Source organism: Vanessa tameamea, chromosome 18, assembly GCF_037043105.1.
Source record: "Vanessa tameamea isolate UH-Manoa-2023 chromosome 18, ilVanTame1 primary haplotype, whole genome shotgun sequence".
In the NCBI taxonomy this organism is placed as follows: Eukaryota; Metazoa; Arthropoda; class Insecta; order Lepidoptera; family Nymphalidae; genus Vanessa; species Vanessa tameamea.
In genome coordinates, this window is record NC_087326.1 from 8,399,884 (window position 1) to 8,421,194 (window position 21,311).

The window sequence follows — 21,311 nt, forward strand, 5'->3', positions numbered from 1 at the left end:
TCATCTGCCCTAGATATTTAGGGAGAACTTTAATACACAAAAATAATTGAATTACCTCTAGACTTCATAATATTTCTGCTCCCAGAGCAGAAAAGTTAAAGATACTGGTACTGTGCTCGTCCTGTAACTTACAAGATAACGCAGACTGTACTCGAGATGCTTCTTGCTGTCGAACACCCATTGTTGAGAGTCTGAAAGCTAAGTACACAATTGTATATATGTACATATATACTTTAATAGATAATTAAAACTAGTGTTTTGCCTGTGATAATTGAACTGCCACAATTCTGTATTTATCGAATACGATTATCAACCCTCCTTTTGTTACCCGAACTAACCTTCTTGAACTGTTCTGAAAATTTAATTCCGTAGTTAACTTTATCATAACAAAAACATGATATGACTTAAAAAATAAATGCTATTTTATTTTTTTACTTCATTGCATAGGGTTAATAATAATTAATGGTTAAAATGAGCTTAAAAACTTATAAATAAACAATAATTTAATATATTTTTATTGCAGTAAAGACAAATTGCATTTTGTACTAGAAATATATTATGTAGTATAAATTGTCAATATTAGCATTGAGTAATATTGTATATGTATATTATATATTTGCGTAATATACGGCCAAAATACCTGCACAATAAACGCAAATGCAACATTTTATAAGCTGGTAGGAATAAGCTGGTTTGCATCCGAAAAATGGAAAATTTAACTATATGTGAACACTTGGTTGTGGGGCTTAGTATAAGCCCAGACCAGACGGTTAGGTACCACCGACTCATCAGATATTCTACCGCCAAAACAGTAATAATTAATTAGTATTGTTGTATTCCAGTTTGAAGGGTGAGTGAGCCAGTGTAACAGCAGACACAAGGGACATAGAATCTTAGTTCCCAAGGTTGGTGGCGCATTGGTGTGATGTAAGGAATTTATATTATTTCATACAGTGCCAATATCCATGGGTGGTAGTGGCCACTTATCATCAGGTAGTCCATTTACCCGTCCGCATACCTATTAAATAAAAAAATGATAGTCTAAATTTATACGGACAAATATTATTTAAAATAGTAATCGGAAGCATTTATACTCAGAAATATTTATTTATAATATCTTTATAACTTCTTAGTAAAACAGATAATATTTATCGCCGATTCTATCGATACGTACAGCTCAGTATTAAAATTTTATTCAAGTTACCTTGATGTACGGAATTTAAAAATGGATAAAATAATAGGTATTTTTATCTTAATATCGGTTTCAGTGTTGGTGTTAGCTGACATTGAAGTAGAAACTACACATGGACGTGTTGCTGGAAGAGATTTCAAATCGATATTTGAAGAGAAAAAATACCATGGATTTATGGGGATACCTTTTGCCGCTCCACCTGTCAAAGATCTTAGATTTAAGGTACGTATAAAAGATTATCGTCAACATTATATTTTTAACTTATTTAACCCGTCTTATTGCGTCCGCTGGAGACAGAAGGAATGGTTCCTATTTTGCCTAAAGAATTCAACGGAGATATGCTGAATTGTTCCACTAGTCTTTTGTCATGATTTATAAAAATAAAAGTACTTACATTCATTTGTAAAATGAACCCATTGGTTGCTAATAAATAACACAACTTCTTGCTTCCCAATGAAAATATTTATACTTATAGTATTAACTTTGTATTTTATAATATTGATTTCTAAATATAAAAACAAGACAATTTCTTCAGTTTTTGAAATACTGTTATTTATTACACAAGTTTAGTGAAATGATTTAGAACAAATTTAAATAAGTACATTAACATTAAATACGCATACATTATAGTAAAATCCGACGTTTTGGTTATAATATCACTGTACTTAATTTTATATTGATGTTAAACTATGAGAAGAACTATAGTGCAAATACTTCAATACTTAAATAACATACTAAGGAGAAAAAAACAATATCTTAAAGTCTGCGGTTTGTGACCATGCTCTAAAATTCTAAATGAACCCAACCACACATGGCTTTAGACTACAAATCTTCACTGCGGAACAGTATTTCAACCCCAGGATTATATTAATGTATATTGAAATTTCAATTCACCTTACATTCAAAAGAAAAAAAGTTTGGAGCCCATCAACCTATCTAGTAAATAAACATCCAAAATCCCTTAAAACCTTATACCTTGAGGCATAATGAAATGAATAATGTTTTAATTCTTGTAGAAAAACTATAAACTCAATCGACTAAAAATAAATAAATATTACTCTAATTATACAAAACAATTTAAACGCGTTTAAAACTAGCTTTCAAAATTGAACAAAGTCAATTTGAACTATATACAATTTTTTTCTAAGTTAAACAACAAAATTAAATTTCTTATAAAATTGGCACATTTCAAATATTCTAACAAATAACAGCTTAGGGTTTATATAATTAAAATATGAATGAACATAATTTTTAAAGTACGTAAACATATTTTTTCAGGCACCACAACCAATGGAGCCATGGACCGACGTTTTACAAGCTACAAAAGTAAAACCAGCCTGTGTACAGTTTAACACTAACTTTCGCAAAGGTCAAGCTTTAGGTCAATATGGTCTTGAAGACTGCCTATACCTCGACATATTTACTCCAGCCGTAGATGAAAATAAACGACCAGTTGTTGTATTTTTGTACAGTGAACGACTTAAAAACTCATACAATAAAACTAAAGACTACGCTCCAGATTTTTTTATAGAAGAGGATTTAGTCGTTGTGACAATAAGTCATCGACTGGCCATATTTGGATTCCTATCGTTTGAAGACAATTCACTACCAGGTAACGCGGGATTAAAAGATATTGTGGCAGCATTAGATTGGATATCAAATAATATCAATAACTTTGGAGGTGATCCGGAAAAAGTTACTTTATTGGGCGCTCAAGGAGGAGCTGTAGCGGTTGATTTCCTTATTCGTTCTAAAGCGAAAAAATACTTTCGCTCAGCGATACTTCAAAGTGGCACGTCACTAAACCCTGCATATTTGCAAGGAAACGCTCGCGAAAGATTTTTCGAACTTGCCAATTTATTAGAAATAACCAGCTCAAGCAGCAGTCACATTTTAAAAGAATTAAATGAAATTCCTGCTTCAAAGTTATTTAACGTGGAACTAAGAGCTTCACCGCCCGATTATTTTAAAGAAACCCAGAGAAGTATTCTATCATTCGGTCCAATCGTTGAAAAGGATGCAGATGGACTTATAACAGAATATCCTGAAAATTCTTACGAAAATATAAACATACCTATTATGGTCGGATACAACTCTCGAGAAGGATTGACGGCTTCTTATAAATATCTCGCCCAACCGCATTCCCTCAAATTCGTTGAAAAAGATTTTCCGTTTTTAATGCCTTTGCGAATGAAGTTTAGATTCGATCCTCTTTCCGAAATGTACTACGACGCCATAGACGATATAAAGAAGTTTTATTTTAAAGAAGGCAAGGTGACCATAAAAAGTACTTCAGAATATGTGACTTATGTCGGGGATCTACATTCGTATTCTATGGATATGACGGCAAAAATGTACGCTAATATATCGTTGAGCCCAGTTTATTACTATCACTTTGACTTTTACAGTGATTTGAATGAGAATAAGAATGATCTATTGGCGTTGTCAGTAGTTGAAGAAGGTACTTGGGGTGCGGCGACTGGAGATGAACTGTGTTATTTATTCAGATGTCCAAGTTTGAAAGATAAATATGCAAAACATAAACGATTGGAATCACAAGAATTGATAATGCAAAAGAAAATGATAAAGTTATGGGCAAACTTTGTAAAATACGGGTATGTTTTTCAATAAGATCTTTTGACAATTCGATTTCTAGAGTAGATATTTTATAACAATAGTTTTTCACGTATATCGGATACAAAATCCGTCAATTGTAATGTTGAAATCGTCAACCTTTTGTTTAATCATTATAAATCTTAGTAATTTATGTAACTTAATAATGTATCGCGGCAAGAACTTTTTAATTAATGTGACGTTCGGGAAATTAAATTATACATTTATACGACTTAAATTATCTTTGTTAGAAACTGAAATTATTTGTAACTTCTTATGTTTACAATAATTAATTTCATGTTCGGTGAAGAGAAACTGATTTCGTCTCAATATTGAATATAAAGAAATATGTAGTTCTGGCAGTGTATCCGTCAATTGGCAATGTAATCGACATATTGCATGCAATCTTTGTGTATTAATCATTCAAACCTTTTCTATACGTAGCTCACTTTGCCCAGCAGTATATTATCTGGGCTTTATAACTTTCATTCTTAATAGATAACTGCTCCACAAATATAGTCAAATGTTAAATTTATTTTCGTTAAATAGTTTAAAAGTGTCCCTGTAACCCATTTAAATAGAAAAAAAAATTGCCGACCTTAAACCGACAATCGTTATGAACAACACACCGCTTTTTTCATAAAGGCTAGGTGGTATATTCAATCATTCCGTACATAATTTAACTAATCAGTAGGAAAGGTTTTCTTTATTTTATAAAGTATTTTTGAAACTTTTTCCAGGAACCCGACTCCCAAGAACAATAATCCGTTGAACGAGATTGAGTGGTCTCCTTATAATTTAAAAACAAAGGAATACTTACTCATTGGAAATAAGTTTGAAGTGAAAAAGGATTTATGGGAAAGAAAGTTTACGTTCTGGGATGATTTTTTAAACAAATGGGAAAAGAGAGCTCATAAAGGTGTGATATCAGAAAAAGGAAATAAAAAGGATGAATTATAAATATAATGCTTTTTATTTTTAATAAAGTAATGTTTACTAACCTTATTTTTATTTATTTTTTATTATATATTATTACATTTTAAATTTAATATATGTTATATATTATATTAAATAAAACTACGAGAAGGAATATCGAAATTAAAATTCCTTTAAATATAAAGAATATCACCGAATTTTGTTTCAATGCACCGAAAAGACATTTAGCTTTTATTTTTATAAGAATAAATATTTTTGTATATTGCTAATCTAAATAAGTAAGAAGCCGTGTACTCAACCACTGCTAGTCTAAGGTCCTCTTTTTGAGGAGAAGGCTTAGCGATTATTTAAATTTTCATCTCACACACATGAGGGTTAACTCGACATATAATTTCCTTCGCCGCCAAATGGATATCGGTTAAGATTAACGTGTTCTACTGGGTCACCTTGGGTTAAAAAATACTATCGTACTAAAGTCTCATATAACTAATAATAATTAATTATATATTCTGTAATAAGTTCCTCGAATGCATATTATTATATGCATTTGAGGATACCAAAGAACGAAATTACTCATTTAGACAAGGTTCAATAATATAGATCATTAATATTTTTTTAAAGAACTTATTAATCTACAAACATTGGCTACGATTTTTTTAGAATTGCGCAAAGTCATATTAATATACATTTTGGACATTATTTTACAAAAGGTTGTTTTAGTTTATTAAAATCATTAGGTTATTTGTATGTGTATGATATTTTTCTAAATTTTATATATTCCGGTTACCAATAACTTGTCTTATACTTAAATTTAATCCATAAGTAAAATTACGTTTACGTACAATTGTTTTTTAACGATAGTAAATCTAAATTTTTGTTTATTAGTTTAACCAACTCTACTCTAACGAGTATTTATCATCCTGAAATCAACGTTATAAATGTATTTTTTTATAAATAAAGAATCCTATGTTTTATAACACATACGCCAGTAGCAACATTGATAAACGTCTTACGATTAGTAAAAGGTTTAACGTCGGATTAATAGAAGAATTACATCGAACGGTATCACTAACGCCAAGTTCAATTATCTAAATAAATGATAAAAACAAAGCCCACTTAGATTGTATACTATTATCTTTAGGACACGTCAGTTCGAAACCAATATGTGAGCACTGTAAACGAACTGTTTGTGACATGTTATTAAAATGGCTACCTCTAAAACTAGTTTACTTATAATATTAGTAATTTATTTTGCAAATTATGTTATTGGAAATGTGATAGTTGATACAAAATCTGGTAAAGTAGAAGGAAAAGAAGTGAACTCAATAATTCCTAATAAGAAATATTATTCTTTTTTGAGTATACCTTATGCTCAAGCGCCAATTGGTGAACTCCGATTTAAGGTAAAGTACCTTGTAATGAATGATTTGAAAGCATTTTTAATTTATTAGTTATGACCTCATCATAACATCACATTAGGAACGTTTTTCGATTTTTATTAGCAATGGTTTTTATGAAATATTTGAAATGTTCATGAACTAAATGAATACTGTATTATTTAAAATAATTACGTTATTTTTTTTATTTTACACTTTTGATATTCACGCCTTTTTTAATTTGTTTAATTGTAGATCTTGGAACGGATACGTAGTTTTGGTTGTCAAAAACACTAGATTTATTTATTTAATTCATTTAATTTTAGAACTAATATGTGTCTGATAAAAATTCTATTATATTTATTTTTTGTTTAAGGCACCTGTCCCTCATCCAGGTTGGAGTGATGTTTTAGAAGCGAAAAAAGAAAAAAAACATTGCGCTCAGCATAATTTACCCATTAGACAAATTAAAACATATGGATTTTGTGGAGTTGAGGACTGCTTACATTTAAATATTCATACTCCAAACCTACCGGATAACAAGAATTCAAAACTACCTATAATTGTTTTCCTATATAATGAAAATTTCAAAGTATCTTATAATGCAACAAAAGAATATGGGCCTGATTTTTTAATGAACGAAGACGTTATTCTTGTTACCATAAATCACAGATTGGGCGCGTTAGGATTTGTGTCATTTGAAGATGAACTTATTCCAGGTAACAACGGTATAAGGGATGTGATATTGGCTTTAAGGTGGATAAAAGATAATATTAGTTATTTTGCTGGAGATCCTCTAAAAGTAACTCTTATGGGCAATAGTGGTGGTGCAGCAATAGTAGATATATTACTACACTCACCAAAAGCTAAAGGTTTATTCAGTGCAGCAATAATGCAAAGCGATTCGTCATTTAATCCGCTATATTTTGATGAAAATCCTAAGAAACGTGCCATATCTCTGACTGAAACGCTCGAGGATAAAGCGACGACAAGCGCATCTTTTATTGAACGTCTATCAGAAGTACCAGCTATGAAAATTACAGATTCTGAATTTTACGTTATTCATGCCGATGAAGCTAGAGCTATTCAAAGAGGTATATTACCATTTGGCCCAGTGGCTGAAATCGAGCATGATGATGCTATAATTACTAAAATACCAGAAAAAAATCCCGTAGAATTGCCTGTACCTGTAATGATTGGATTTAACTCCAGACAATCAATGGAACTAAATTCGCGGTACCTGCATAGCCCTCAATACCTAACATTCGCTGACAGAGATTTTCTTATTTTGTTTCCGAAGAGGGTTGACTATCATTTTCAGATTCACGATGAGGTGTATAATAAGGCTATAGAAGAAATCAAAAATTTTTATTTCGATGAAGGATATATAAAAGTTAGTAGACCAGGACAATATTTAAGCTATATAGGAGACATCTTGAATTTCTATCATATCGATTATACTGTTCGAACATATACAAACACATCTAGTACGCCTATTTATTACTACATGTTTGACTACAGCGGAGAATTGAACTTCAGAAAAAAAATGATTTTGGAAGATACTATAAACTTCGATGGAACGTGGGGAGCATCGCTAGGGGACGAACTATGTTATTTATTTGTGTGCAATAAATGGAGAAAACAGTATAAGAAATTATTGGAAAACGAAGATTCAGAAGAAATAAAAGTATTACAAAACATGGTCAAAATGGTCACTGATTTTGCTAAGACTGGGTGAGATACTTATAATAATAAATTTTGTTTATAATATACCTATATAATTTAGATTTAGTAAATCCTACATAATTCATAAAATTTATAAAATTATGTACATTTTTTACGATAACATAACAGTTTTATAAATATTTTCAGCAATCCAACTCCTCCAGGAAGTGAATTCACTTGGAAGCCAGCTACGAAGGAAAATAGGGAATGTTTGGTCATTTCCGACGAATTAAAAATTGTGTCGAAGCTATACGATGATAAAATCAAATTCTGGGATGAATTTATAGAAAAATATGGAAAAATGGCAGTAGATGGCGTTGTTAAAGATGTTGTGAAAGATGAATTATAATTAAGAAATACTATTTTCTCATTTATCAATAAAGTAGTAAGAAAAATATATCTGTACAATTGTATGTTATAATTAATAAAATGACATAAGTACCTCATCTTGCTTCGTTAATCTTATATGTATGCTACTCTAATGATAGCAATACAGTTATAAAAAATCCAAAACAGATTCGATTTATTATTCTTAACCTTGTATATTGTACCTGTAGAATGATAAAAAAAAAAAGTTAATTATTAATTGATTTATTTCATGATTTTAAATTATGGTAAAATTATACACTAATATTTAATAGTGGATCAACATTTTCTAAAAATTGTTTATTAATTTGCACACTACTATTGCAGTCCACTGTTATTTAGAAATCAATGAATATCAAGAGAATTTAGTCTTATAACAAATAAATTAAAACATTTAATACGCAAAATTTTTTTTTTAACTGACTTCAAAAAATTATATTCTCCGTTCGACCCGTATGTGTGTAATTTTCTTAAAAACTACTGACGCGATTCGAAAGTGGATTTGATTATATTCATGATCGTCAGTTAATAAAAATATAATATTTAAGATTGTTTTGCCATACCTAAAAAAATTGTATTTGTTTTTAGGTTCTGTTAATTATAATTTCGGTCACAGTATTTTTTTATATTTTAGGTACATATATGTCATATAATAACTTTAATAAGCAGTATATAATAATAAATATTACGAAACAATATATAACGACTACTTTTAAGACACTTTTATTTTGATACTTATTAATCTGAGCATTGTCTACTGATGATAGGCCTGCTACAAACAACAGTTAAATACAACGGACAAATTACTTACACTTAAGGTGCGAGCGTTACTAAATTAGGGGGAACTAACTCTAGTTTTGTAAGTGTAAGTGGATGAAGTAATTTATAGAAGTTGATAGCCAAATCAACTATTTTTATTTATTGAAGACGGGCCAAAAACATAAGGAGCATCATAAGATGGAAAGTGAAAATGGACAACTGAAATAGCAGAGGAATTTTAGATAGGTTACAGGACTTTTAGAAAGGAAAGGTTATTAATATATTTTAAAGACTTCGCCCCATATGGTAATCAAAGCGATTCTGTCGAAGTACCCAACTCAAAGGTAAAGTCGAGCTTAGTGTATGGATAAGAGACGACGGAAATTCAAGAATCTCACATGACAACTTCATATCTACATTACACTACTTGCTTATGTATGTAAGAAATTCTGGTCAGTGACTATCTGAACTCTGGCATTTATAGTAAAAAGATCAAATTTTTCTTACTGTATCTCGATAGACTACATCATCCAAGTAGCAATAAATTAGAACTGACGCAACGCGATCATTTTGAAAGCCAATACTATCGGAACAACCAGGAAAGGTCGAGTATACGTCACCTACATAATCAGATCAAAATTTATTGTTTCATCCCTTTGCCCCGACGGTGGTATCAGAGATGATATAGACCTAAGTGGGACTCTAAACTACTCTTCTAATCTTATTTGCCAAAAACGTTCATATTCGTCTTTTCGGAGTAAAAGAAAAGTAATAATTGGTGAGATGTTTTATTAAAACATTTTGAGGATAGTTTTATTTTTATTATATAAACCGTTTAAAGAAGAGACAGTAGAAAACATTGACCCCAGTATTGTCCCAAGCGAGACGAGCCATACGAGTATACGAAAATAAGACTTACATTAACGACATTTTAAACCATCATGCTGTTTCTGAGACAATAGAATGAAGGCCCGTAATAATACTATTTTACAATTCCAGACACATCATTATAAATTTAAATTAACGTTATACAGTCAGCTTAATAAATAATAATTATATAACAAATTAAGTATTTTATTATTAATATTTATATTATATATTTATTTTTTCATTGGATTCAATCATCTTTTTAGTGGTCTACCTGTATTTCGATGGCCGGAAGGGGCTGCCTAATTATTATATCGTCATTTTTATTACTCATGCGTTCTACCTTTACATCAAATGTTTACTGTTTCTGGCAAGGGTTTCGTGATATTTGTCACTTTTCTTATGAAAGTATTCGCAATACTCCTATAGGTCCTCGAAACCAATATCAAAATCTTTTTAGTTACATATAGTCTGTTTACATTGTAAATTGGAATACCTTCTCAAAATAAACAGTAACTAACCGGAATATTTTGAGCAAAATTAAGTTCGAGCAGGACATTATCACACAAATTTAGCTGAAAAAGATAACTAACTAATTGATTGACATAACACCTAAGAGACGCCCCTCGCTGCAGACGCAGGCGAAAGCTAGTATTTAAACATTAAAATTTCATGATGATTATTAATACCGTTGAGTTAAGGCAGATTAAGCCAAGTTAGGTGTTACCGTTATCATCGTCGATAGATAAAGACTTAATGGATACCGTTTTACTTATCTTATACTCAACTATAATCTACTGTACTGTACTGTAAATATAATATTATTTTCACTTTATTGACATCCTCGGTTAAGTAATTTGTATATCAATATGAAGAAAAATAAAATATTCAGTTTTATTTTTGCGATTGTAGTAAATTTATGTGTTTGTGATGATTTTAAAACAGTTAAAGTGAAATTGAAACAAGGTGAATTGTCAGGAAAGAAAGAATTTACATATATTAATGAACAAAAATTTTATTCATTTAAGGGCATACCTTATGCTGAGCCACCTGTAGGAGAATTGAGATTCAAGGTATTAAAATCAATTTAAAAACACAATAATTTAATTTAATTCAAAAGTGAAATTTGCCTTAATATTCAATAGCCAAAATAGTATTTTACACTTGATGTATTAGTTGTTCTTTATATGTTTTAGCCTCCTGTCTCTCATCATGGATGGGAGAATATTTATGAAGCCCATACCAACAAACCAACATGCATCCAATACAGCTCGAAAATGCGAATAGGTGAACATATTGGGATGTCCGGCTCTGAAGACTGCCTTTACATCAGCGTTTTCACACCGAATTTAGAAGGATCAGCGCCTGTTATAGTCTTCGATTATAACGACAATTTCGGAGCAAGTTTTAACGGTACAGAGACCTACTCTCCAGATTTTTTTATAGAAGAAAATATTGTTATTGTTACCATTAACCACCGGCTTGGATTACTAGGTTACTTATCAACAGGAGATGATGTAATACCGGGGAATGCGGGGTTAAGAGATTTTATAATGGGTTTAAATTGGATACAGGACAACATCAATGAATTTGGCGGTGATCCAAATAGTGTAACATTAATGGGAAATAGAGGTGGAGCAGTAATCACAGATATTCTACTTCACTCACCAAAAGCCAAGAAACTTTTTAGTAGTGTTATAATGCAAAGTGGAACAGCTTTAGAACCTTTGTTTTTAAGTGACCAATATCGCGAACGTGCCTTTGACCTCGGTAACGTATTAAATATTACAGCAAATGATAGTGAAACATTACTTAAAGGACTTCAAAATGTTGATGTTGAACTTATGTACAATAAGGAAAGCGATGTCATACATCGCACAGACGAAGACTTGCAAAATACTATGTTTACGTTCTCTCCTATTATAGAAAATGATAACCCAGATGCAATCCTTACTACATTACCAGATAATAGTAAAATTATAAACGATGTCCCTGTTATGATTGGTATGAATTCTAGAGAAGGACTATACTTAGCTTCGCATTTTATAAATGAACCCAATTTAGTTGCAGAATTAGCGCAAGAATTTCTATTCTTATTTCCTATAAAAACAAACTATAAATTTAATAAAAAAAGCAAAGTATATGAAGAAGCAATTAAAGAAATATTAAATTTTTACTTCGAAGAGGGCTATTTTTACTATAGTAATGTATTGGAATACTCAGTGTACGTTGGCGACTTGCTGCAAAATTATGCTCTCAATTTAGCAGCTAAAAAGCTTACCGAGAAAACACAATCACCAATATATTACTACATGTTTGACTTTAGGGGACGGTTGAATGAAAATAGTGAATATATAGCGAAATATACGAGATTTGGTTTAAAACATTGGGGAGCGACGGTGACAGACGAATTATGTTACTTACATTTGTGCAGTCGAATCAAACAAACTTACAAGGACCTCATAAATCTAGTGAGTGAACAACCTGAATTAAAAGTATTGAAAAAAATGGTGCGACTATGGGCTAACTTCGCGAAAACAAGGTATTTTGCACTGTTCGTTATATATTTAATAGTTGTTGCAAATAATATATGATATCGAAAATAATTTTTCTTTTCGTTTTAGTGAACTAATTAATTATTGATCTGTAAAATATGACGTAGGGCCAGTGGACACGATAAAATATTCGTATACTAGTTGAACATATATTTGCCTTAATGTAAGCTTTTAAGGAATTAAATTAAATACAAGTTAAAGTTGACTTATACAAGTACTTTAGAATCGCCATTTCGCAAGACCTTCCACTGGTTTTAAATGAATTGAAAGAAATAATTAGTAGAATTACTAAATAGTTATTTTTTTATTTCAAATAAAATGACAACATCAGTTCCTCGACTTCACGCTTTTTTATCCAATGTAATAACGTTACATTTACTCATACATAGACCTCTAATCTCTAAACCGTATTCAACTAATGATTAATGTGGTATTTTTTATCTAGTAAAACTAAGTCTTTAGATAAAATAACGATAGAAATATTAATATTAACTTACTTTACAGAAATCCTACTCCATTGGCAGAAGATGACATTCTGAAGGATTTTAAATGGCTGCCAATAAATAAGGAGAGCAATGAAACTAACTATGCTCATATAACGAACACCTTGAAAATGAAAGAGAATCCATTAGGTGAAAGGGAAAAGTTTTGGGACAATTTCTTGGCAAAGTATTCTGAACTAGCAATCGATGGGGTAGTGCAGGATTCAAAGAAACATGACGAATTATAGTTAATAAATTATTGAAATTATTCCATTTTTAAATTATTATATTCCCTAATATCTAATTCTGGCAAATGAGATGTGCTGTCACCGGTAGAAAAAAAAATCTACATATTAACATAAAACGATACTCGTGTCTGTAAATGGCCGAGTTACGTTTGGTGGGAATACACAACATATGTACTTATATTCATTGTTAAATTTTCCATTCACTTTTATACCATTTAAAAGAATAATAATTCATTCATTCAGAGTGCACTAAAATGACAAAAGGCTTTGTGCAAGCCTGTCTGGGTAGTTACCAGCCACTCATCAGATATTCTACCGTCAAACAACAGTACAGTATCGTTGTGCTCTGGTTTGAAGGGTGAGTTGTGTGGTAACTAGTGGTTACACTGGCTGACTACAGGCACAAGGGACATAACATCTTGTTTCCCAAGGTTGGTGGCACATTGGCGATATAAGGAATGGTTAATATTTCTTACAGCGCCATTATGTATGGATGGTGATGACCACTTATCATCATGTGGCCCATATGCTCATCCGCCTACCAATGCCATTTAATATTATTCCGTTCAGGTCTACATAATATGGATGTACCCTACTAAGATTCCTAGAATTTAAAACCCCTAGAATTTAAGTTTATTGTAAAAATTCACGTTAAAACCTCAGTCGTTCTCAGTATTCGAGGCTATGCGAATTTTTATGCCTTCCTAAAAATACATGTTACAGGAACGTGTCGGAAATAGTTATTTCGCTAGTGTCCCTAGTTTTCTGGTTGGCCCAGTATTGCTCGTGCGAAGATTACACCAGCTATCTACTATAAAAGGCGTTTTCTTTCATGAACAATAATAATTTTTTACGACAGATTTTTGAATGAACCGTTTAACTTTTTTTTTTATATTTAATGAAATATTATTGCACATTATTTACTTCGACACTGCATATATACATAAAAATATTTGTCTTCAATTTAAATCCGTACATAGAGTAGGTATATAAGAAAGACAAAACTTGCAAAAGAATGTTGCTGATTGTTGACTCAAATTTTTGTAAATGTTTATATTAAATTTATATTAAATTATATATATAAATATTATTATTACATGAAATCTATTTCATAAAAACACGATTATCGAAGTGCATGCAAAATGATAAAATGTGACTACGTGCGACATCTCTCGGTGTGACTTTGTATTACAGATAGTTTTAACATCGGCTCATAGATGGCATAGCTTTAAACAATACTAGAAACTGATATTATTTAAGTTAGACGAAGGTTAGACAAATAATAACAATCAATTATTTGTAGACCTAAGGTATGTTAGAGTTTTTATATAAAATGGATAATTATGCAGTTTGAGTACTTTTCTCAAAAACGATAAGTTTTTAATTGTTCTTATATGAACCACTTATATTGGTATTGATATTTCGTCGCAGGAGGCTGGATTCAGTGGAGGACTAAGCCTTTCTGAGGCCCGGGGTGGTAAAGATGAATGAGGCCCCCAGCTTTAGAAAATATGTAGTTTTACAAGCTTTTTATTCAGTTTTTATTTGTGTATATAAATAAGTGTTTATTTTAATTTGAAAAAAGTCCGTTCGCGAAATTATCAGTACACACTAATAGTACGAGATCCGGCTGCAGGATCAGTGTACCCATCGAGTGTTTGCAAAAAACCAAATTTTTACACATATTTATGATTAGGAGAATTTATTTCTACCAAGTTGCCTATCAAAATGTGGCCGCTAGTATTTTTAATTAAATTATTAATAATTCTTATTCCGTTAAAAATTTCATTGACTTGTTTTTTCAATAAAATGTCGTCCACCTTACGGCAACACCTATAAAGACTTTAAAAAATCATGGATGCCGCTGCGCATCTGGCCGCACCTCTTAAGCCAGGTTTACACAGGTATGATTTTGTTACGTTTATACACTCACAACGTACGTACATTCATAATTTATATATCAAATTAAAGCTAATTTTTTTCTGTTTATTATGATATACGGTTGCCTAATTGAATCTGGCCGCAAATAGGGGTTGCTTAATTAATCTTAATCGCTATCTTCGTCTGACTAGTGACGTTACGCACTAGCTCTTTTTCACCCTACTTTTAATATTTCCAATCTTTAACAGCCAGCAACCCTAATTATAATTAATTAAATAATTAATTTAACACTTCTCTGTCTCTATATATTATTATATATGTTGTCACCATCATTCATCACCATCAATTTAAAAAATTAGCTCTCCAGTTCCAAACCTCAGTTCAAGTTTGCTTCGTACCTAATTTTATCAACATTGTTTCAGTAGCTTAGTCGTGAAAAAGTAACATAGACGATAGATAGACGGACAAAAATACAGAGCTACTTTCGCATTTATAATATTAGTTTAGACTAAGAATTAGTATAGATTATATTCTCCGAACCGCGGTACGTCTGTCATAAGTTATATTGTCAAATCGTCTTCACATTTATTTATTAATTTAGATATTTAATGTTAACGACTTTTTTGTGGCTTCTATTTATCACGACAGAGCTCAGATTATTTCACCAACGTCACGTGCGAATGTTAACGTTGATGGCTTACGAGTGGCATGATGTCCTAGCATGTAAATGTATAAACATAGTATGTGTCTATGTGATTGAATTCGGACAGTGCTTTTTTTTATGATATCGTTTGGCGGACGAGCAAATGGGCCACCTGATTGTAAGTGGTCACGATCACCCACAGACAATGGCGCTGTATGAAATATTAACCATCCCTTGCATCGCCAATGCTCTTCCAACCTTGGGAACAAATGGTGGTAGAATATCTGATGAGTGGGTGTTACCTACCCAGATGAGCTAGCACAAAGCCCTACCATCAAGTAACCACACCATAGCACCAAGTGCTATGCTGAGCACAATCAATATAAGGGTTGTAACTGAAAGTATTATAACTAAATTCAAACTTTTCATTAAGCACTCTAGATGTACTTATAATAGTAGAAGCCTATTCGAAACACGAAAGGCGTAGAAATAAACAACTTGACATTGAATTGACTTTATATAATAATCATGGTCGAGGTCAAGATCTTGAATAATCTATGGTATTAATTATAGATTCAACAAAAACTTATGTTTTGAATAAAAACTACGACTATAAACGCACGTCTTTTTGTTTAATTCTAGAAATAAAATTTGACCTCGTCATTAATATAATATTAATATGAATTATGCATATCTTAATTTTCAATTATTTGTCAATCATCTACCATATAAACATTCCACTACATTACATAATGTGAAAGTACTCAGAAGGTAAACTTACAATAATGAGATAATTACGAAGCCTGTCGAGCAAATTAGTAGGCAACGCGAACTTTTAACTTATAAGCCTAATAATGTCATCTTACATTTTCTAAATATAGTATTTATAGTCGATAGTTTGAAAACATTAAATTATGGTAATTTTTTATATATAGCAAAAAAATATTGCCATTCCTTTATTCTCCTTGACATGACCATCAATAATAGTTCAAATGTAAAATTAACGCTGTAATAGAACGGAAACTTAACTTTTATAAAGACAAGCACTACAATTACACTAGAGTGGGCCACTTTTTTCGTTGACATGCTTTGACACGCTGGCTCACATATTAAAAATATTAAGAGCCGCAGCCGCTGTGTAAAAAGCTAAAGCGAAATATTCTTGTCTTATTCCAAATTACCTAATTTATTTGATATAGATATTGCATTAACAAAATAACTAATTTAACTTAAATTAACTCAAAATAAAACATACAAAAATTGAATAATGGAATACGTTTCTGTAAAAATGTATTTCGTATACATCATTTTATTTATTAATGTGACCCTTACATCATTAAAAAAATAAATAAATAAAAACAAAATATAAAAAAGAAAAAGTAGTTTCAGTATGTCTCATTATATGATGTTAGTTTTTTGTTATATTAGGGCCAGCTTTTGCGTTGAAAGCCTTTAAAAATTACTCCACACGCCTCTGTGTTGTTCTAGTCGTATGCAGCTGATTCAGGAAAGACGAACAAGTGACGACTCTTGTTTGGCCTACCTGGTTTATTTTTCTGATATAAAGGGTACTTATCTATTACTGTTTGTGAATAACTTTTGGCCCTTAGTCCCAATACATGCCAATGTATATTGTGTATATAATGCCTTTGTTTTCTTTCTCTCGAACTCAGACTCAGTCTTTTAGTTTCAAATTTATATATAGTTTCGTTCTGTTCCTCTTTGATACGTTCTTAATTTATTTAGATATAATTAGGAGCCAATTCTAGTAAAATAATAAATAAATACTGAAATTTGGCAGGTAGATTCCTTATATGGTAGACAACTGCTAAGATCGGATTTAACGAAACTCCACCTTATGAGCTCATTTGGTGGGAACGTTTATAGACTGTATAACATCAAACTACGGCCCAAATGGCAAAAACAATTACATTAAATAAAAATTACATTTAATAATATCAAACAATACAAAAACTTAAATTATTATAAGCAAAAATTAAAACACTGGTTGATTAATGTAGGTATGTTACTATAATTTAAAATAATATTTAGAATAAGATAGTTCAATAATTTGTTAAATTCCTAAAAAAAATATTGTAAATGTTTGAAATTTGGAAATATTATTAATAAATATAAAGTAAACGTCTGATATTTTTTGTAGTATATATATATTTATAAAGATATGATATTTGTATACCATCTTATGGTTGTCGTGGCAGAATTTAAACTATTGTTCCATCAAAAATGTAACTACAACTTTGCAAATAAATTAATTTGAAACAAAAAATTTAAGCTCGCAGAAATATTTGATAAATGTGGACAGGCAAAGTCTATAAGAAAATTTAGTTAATAATAAAATATAATAATGACTGTATTTTTAAAATTTTTAAATCTTAGAATTATTATCTTACAAAGAATATAATCCTCATCCTCACAATTTCTTATACAAAATTAGACTTTTAGTCGTTTGTTTTTTCTTGTGCTTAAGAATCTCGCGTGACTTGTCACGACGCGAGGTCATTGAGGTAAAACTGGTCGTGCCAGTTTCTTGATAATTTAATGCCAGATTATATAATACTAACTTTGTTTGTCGCCTTTATTAATTCAAACTATTTTTTTTAAATAATGAGTACCGTATTGTTTTAAGATCGACACGTCTGTATAGCATCAGGCCTCGGCCGGCAATGTCTGTACACGGCGTTTACGCACACACATTTTGTTCGAAAATAAGAATATCTGATTTAAAAAAATCTATTGATCTTACTAAAAAAATGACGCAGAGGTAATGTAGTATATTGCTTGTAGAATAATCTGACAAAAAACCAGAATTATTGAATGTATATAAGTATATTTATTATTTGTTAAAAGATTTTTATAGATGTAACTTTGCGATTTTTTTCTATCGTACCAAATTAATTACATCATGTTTTCAAAATAAATAACTATCAATAATATCCTATGTTCTGCAAGAGTCTAACTAAGATCCCTTTTATTTAATATTGTAAGTAACTAAGTATTGCGTAAGTAAAAAATGAATTTTGATGATATGATAACGAATTCAATTTTCCTTTTGTTTACTGATGAGTAATTTAAAATAAATTTAATATGAATAATAAATTATTGGCAGAATATCAAAATAGTGGTTTTACTTTAGGTTTAAGGGATTGTGGAGTTTTAATAGATTCAAAATAGTAATTCCGTATTATATCCTTAAGGATTATAGTGTAATTATTAATATATATTTTTTTTTTATAGTAGAGGTGGCAAACGAGCAGGAGGCTCACCTGATGGAAAGTGACTACCACCGCCCATGGATATCTGCAACACCGGAAGGCTTGCAGGTGCGTTGCCAGCCTTTCAGGAAAGAGTACGAAATACCTAAAATTACTAACGATTTTTTTTTTTGTAAAAATTTTAATCATCACTTTTAGTGATAAATTTAAGATAAAAGATTTGATAAATTTATTAAGTTATAAATCTATTCACTTCAGGAGGCGAGCTGTCATGAACAAATACATCTGTAATTACAAGAAATTTACATTATGGTTATAAAATTTAAATATTTTATAAGATCCCTACAAATTACACTTTACAAGATTGTGTATTATATAAATGTATGTTCTTTTATTAACTTTATTTTTTTTACTTTATTAACCTAAGTGCCTGGACGTTTTTGATGTATTAATAACTTGTATATTAATAGCTTGTCAAGCTATTAATAAAACTTAGTTAAATGAATTAAATGAATTGAAAAGAAGCTGTTCGTTCGTTCATGGATATTTACACGAATTTATTATGTTTTATTGTTTTTTATTTAATTTTAATATGTACAACAGTAGACTGAAATTAATTTGTAAAAATACTTTTCATTCAAACAAAACAAATAATGAGCTCAGCCTTGCTGATGCCAGAGCAATTATTTGATTCATAATTATGTAATTAATGGATAAAAAGGTATATCTTCATTCGATACACTAAAATAGTATTTAAACTATAGAGTTTACAATTTTTATACCAATTTATAAATAGAAACATCACTTTAACTGCCAGCTGACTTGTCTATTAGGTAAGACCAATTTTAACCACTATTAAACTAAGAACAAGCCAGTTCCGTAACAGTAAAGTCTAAAATCGCATAAACTTATTTTTTCCTACTTCAATTACGCTAGTTATCACGTAATATATAAGCTATAAGGTACGTCCGTAAACATACGTTATGTTAAGAAAATAGTTTGAGTCTAATAAACATATTACAATAGAAGGGTGTCGAGGTAGGTCAGATATAAACATAGCTGTAGATTGTGTATTTAAGTGAACAAGCACTACTGGTTCTCATGTGCAAATTATATGTATAACTAAATATAAATATTTTTTAAATTATTATTATAATATAAGAAGGACAAGGAAAAATAAAAGTTTGTAATAAAATTTAAGTTAGAAAAAGGTTGCCTCAAAACAATAAACAACCCTTCAATATAATCATAATATAAATAGCCTGGGCTTTTCACTGCAGTAGCGTTTAAGCTCAACCGCTGACCCACTGGTATGCAAATGACAGTTGATATCCATACGAAAATATTAGATATACATATATTAAAAAGGCAATATAATTATCGAACCAGTGGCGTTGTATCTGTATGTCGTACTGTATATCGTACTATTTATTAATTTGGATTGAATTCACAATTACAAAAATAGGCTAAGATGTCATTATCATACAAATTATCATCAAAATATTCTTTTCGTTGCTTTAAGTCTAAACTTTATACATATTGTATGGAGTTTTTTAAGAGTTTGTGCGCTCTTAGTACTCCCATCAACCATAATCTCGTGGATATATTTTACAACTTACTTATACAAAGATATTAAATCATACATATTTCGGCTAATTTGCTTATATCATACACTTTTTGCACAAATTGCAAATTTGTTTAATTTATCATTATTACATGGTGCTAGCCGGTTGAGTTTTGAGGAAGCCCGCCTGAGTTGATACCACCCATTCATCGCATATTCTACCACTACGTAAAATATTATGTATCTTAATTTTATTGTCTTTGATTATTATTGGTATCTATTATATTTAACAGTACGCCAGACGACTATGTGAGAGTAGGATCTATGCTAAAGGAGTAATAATTATTATTAAATAATACCGATAACTTCATAATAATACATTTAGTAAATCGATGTAAGTATATTGTCCTGACTGATTTCAATTACATTAACCAATCTCAAAGGAGTCTAACCAATTGCGCACATACTTGTGCTTTACAAGCACATGTGTGCGATTTGTTATGAGAGGGGGAGGAAAAAGGAGAGTGCACAGGTGCAGGTCTTTATTCGTTCACTCTCATAATCCGATAGGATAGCAATCCGACACGACCTAAGGGAATTCAGACACGGAACCAATCTCCAAATTCCAAATTGGACTACTACTGACAATTCCTTGGCGAAAAACCCTTGAAGTTAGGATCTGTTCTGCAGAGTCAGCCTGTAAACTATGCAATACACGAACGAGACAGACAATATAAAACATCATCAAATAGAATGTTTAAATATTGATGTGGAAAGCATCAACAAAATATTCAAGAATATACAATTATTTTTGACACTGGTCTTTTTTCTATATAATTTATTCTATATAAGTATACAGTCAACCTACTTT

At 30.5% G+C, this 21,311-nt stretch overlaps 3 protein-coding genes across 3 annotated transcripts; all 3 read left to right on the top strand.

The window, feature by feature from the left end:
* The first annotated feature begins 1,175 nt into the window (after window positions 1–1,175).
* On the top strand, window positions 1,176–4,793 carry LOC113398854 (juvenile hormone esterase-like). Its single transcript, XM_026637780.2, has 3 exons — window positions 1,176–1,414; window positions 2,471–3,807; window positions 4,546–4,793. Exons 1-3 carry the CDS (start codon window positions 1,226–1,228, stop codon window positions 4,763–4,765), a joined length of 1,746 nt encoding a protein of 581 aa, XP_026493565.2. The 5' UTR covers window positions 1,176–1,225; the 3' UTR covers window positions 4,766–4,793.
* Window positions 4,794–5,873: 1,080 nt separating this feature from the next.
* On the top strand, window positions 5,874–8,228 carry LOC113398647 (esterase E4-like). Its single transcript, XM_026637503.2, has 3 exons — window positions 5,874–6,144; window positions 6,494–7,851; window positions 7,990–8,228. Exons 1-3 carry the CDS (start codon window positions 5,947–5,949, stop codon window positions 8,189–8,191), a joined length of 1,758 nt encoding a protein of 585 aa, XP_026493288.2. The 5' UTR covers window positions 5,874–5,946; the 3' UTR covers window positions 8,192–8,228.
* A 2,422-nt stretch (window positions 8,229–10,650) lies between these two features.
* LOC113397194 (esterase E4-like) lies at window positions 10,651–13,135 on the top strand. The gene is made up of 3 exons (XM_026635429.2): window positions 10,651–10,907; window positions 11,031–12,376; window positions 12,894–13,135. Exons 1-3 carry the CDS (start codon window positions 10,704–10,706, stop codon window positions 13,117–13,119), a joined length of 1,776 nt encoding a protein of 591 aa, XP_026491214.2. The 5' UTR covers window positions 10,651–10,703; the 3' UTR covers window positions 13,120–13,135.
* The last annotated feature ends 8,176 nt before the right edge of the window (window positions 13,136–21,311 follow it).

Excerpts from the sequence above, each read along its gene's own strand:
- LOC113398854 (XM_026637780.2), top strand. The coding sequence starts at position 1,226 with ATGGATAAAATAATAGGTATTTTTATCTTAATATCGGTTTCAGTGTTG. Across the intron at positions 1,415-2,470 it reads TCAAAGATCTTAGATTTAAG|GCACCACAACCAATGGAGCC; the intron begins GTACGTATAAAA and ends ATATTTTTTCAG. Across the intron at positions 3,808-4,545 it reads GCAAACTTTGTAAAATACGG|GAACCCGACTCCCAAGAACA; the intron begins GTATGTTTTTCA and ends AACTTTTTCCAG.
- LOC113398647 (XM_026637503.2), top strand. The coding sequence starts at position 5,947 with ATGGCTACCTCTAAAACTAGTTTACTTATAATATTAGTAATTTATTTT. Across the intron at positions 6,145-6,493 it reads TTGGTGAACTCCGATTTAAG|GCACCTGTCCCTCATCCAGG; the intron begins GTAAAGTACCTT and ends TTTTTGTTTAAG. Across the intron at positions 7,852-7,989 it reads ACTGATTTTGCTAAGACTGG|CAATCCAACTCCTCCAGGAA; the intron begins GTGAGATACTTA and ends AAATATTTTCAG.
- LOC113397194 (XM_026635429.2), top strand. The coding sequence starts at position 10,704 with ATGAAGAAAAATAAAATATTCAGTTTTATTTTTGCGATTGTAGTAAAT. Across the intron at positions 10,908-11,030 it reads TAGGAGAATTGAGATTCAAG|CCTCCTGTCTCTCATCATGG; the intron begins GTATTAAAATCA and ends TATATGTTTTAG. Across the intron at positions 12,377-12,893 it reads GCTAACTTCGCGAAAACAAG|AAATCCTACTCCATTGGCAG; the intron begins GTATTTTGCACT and ends CTTACTTTACAG.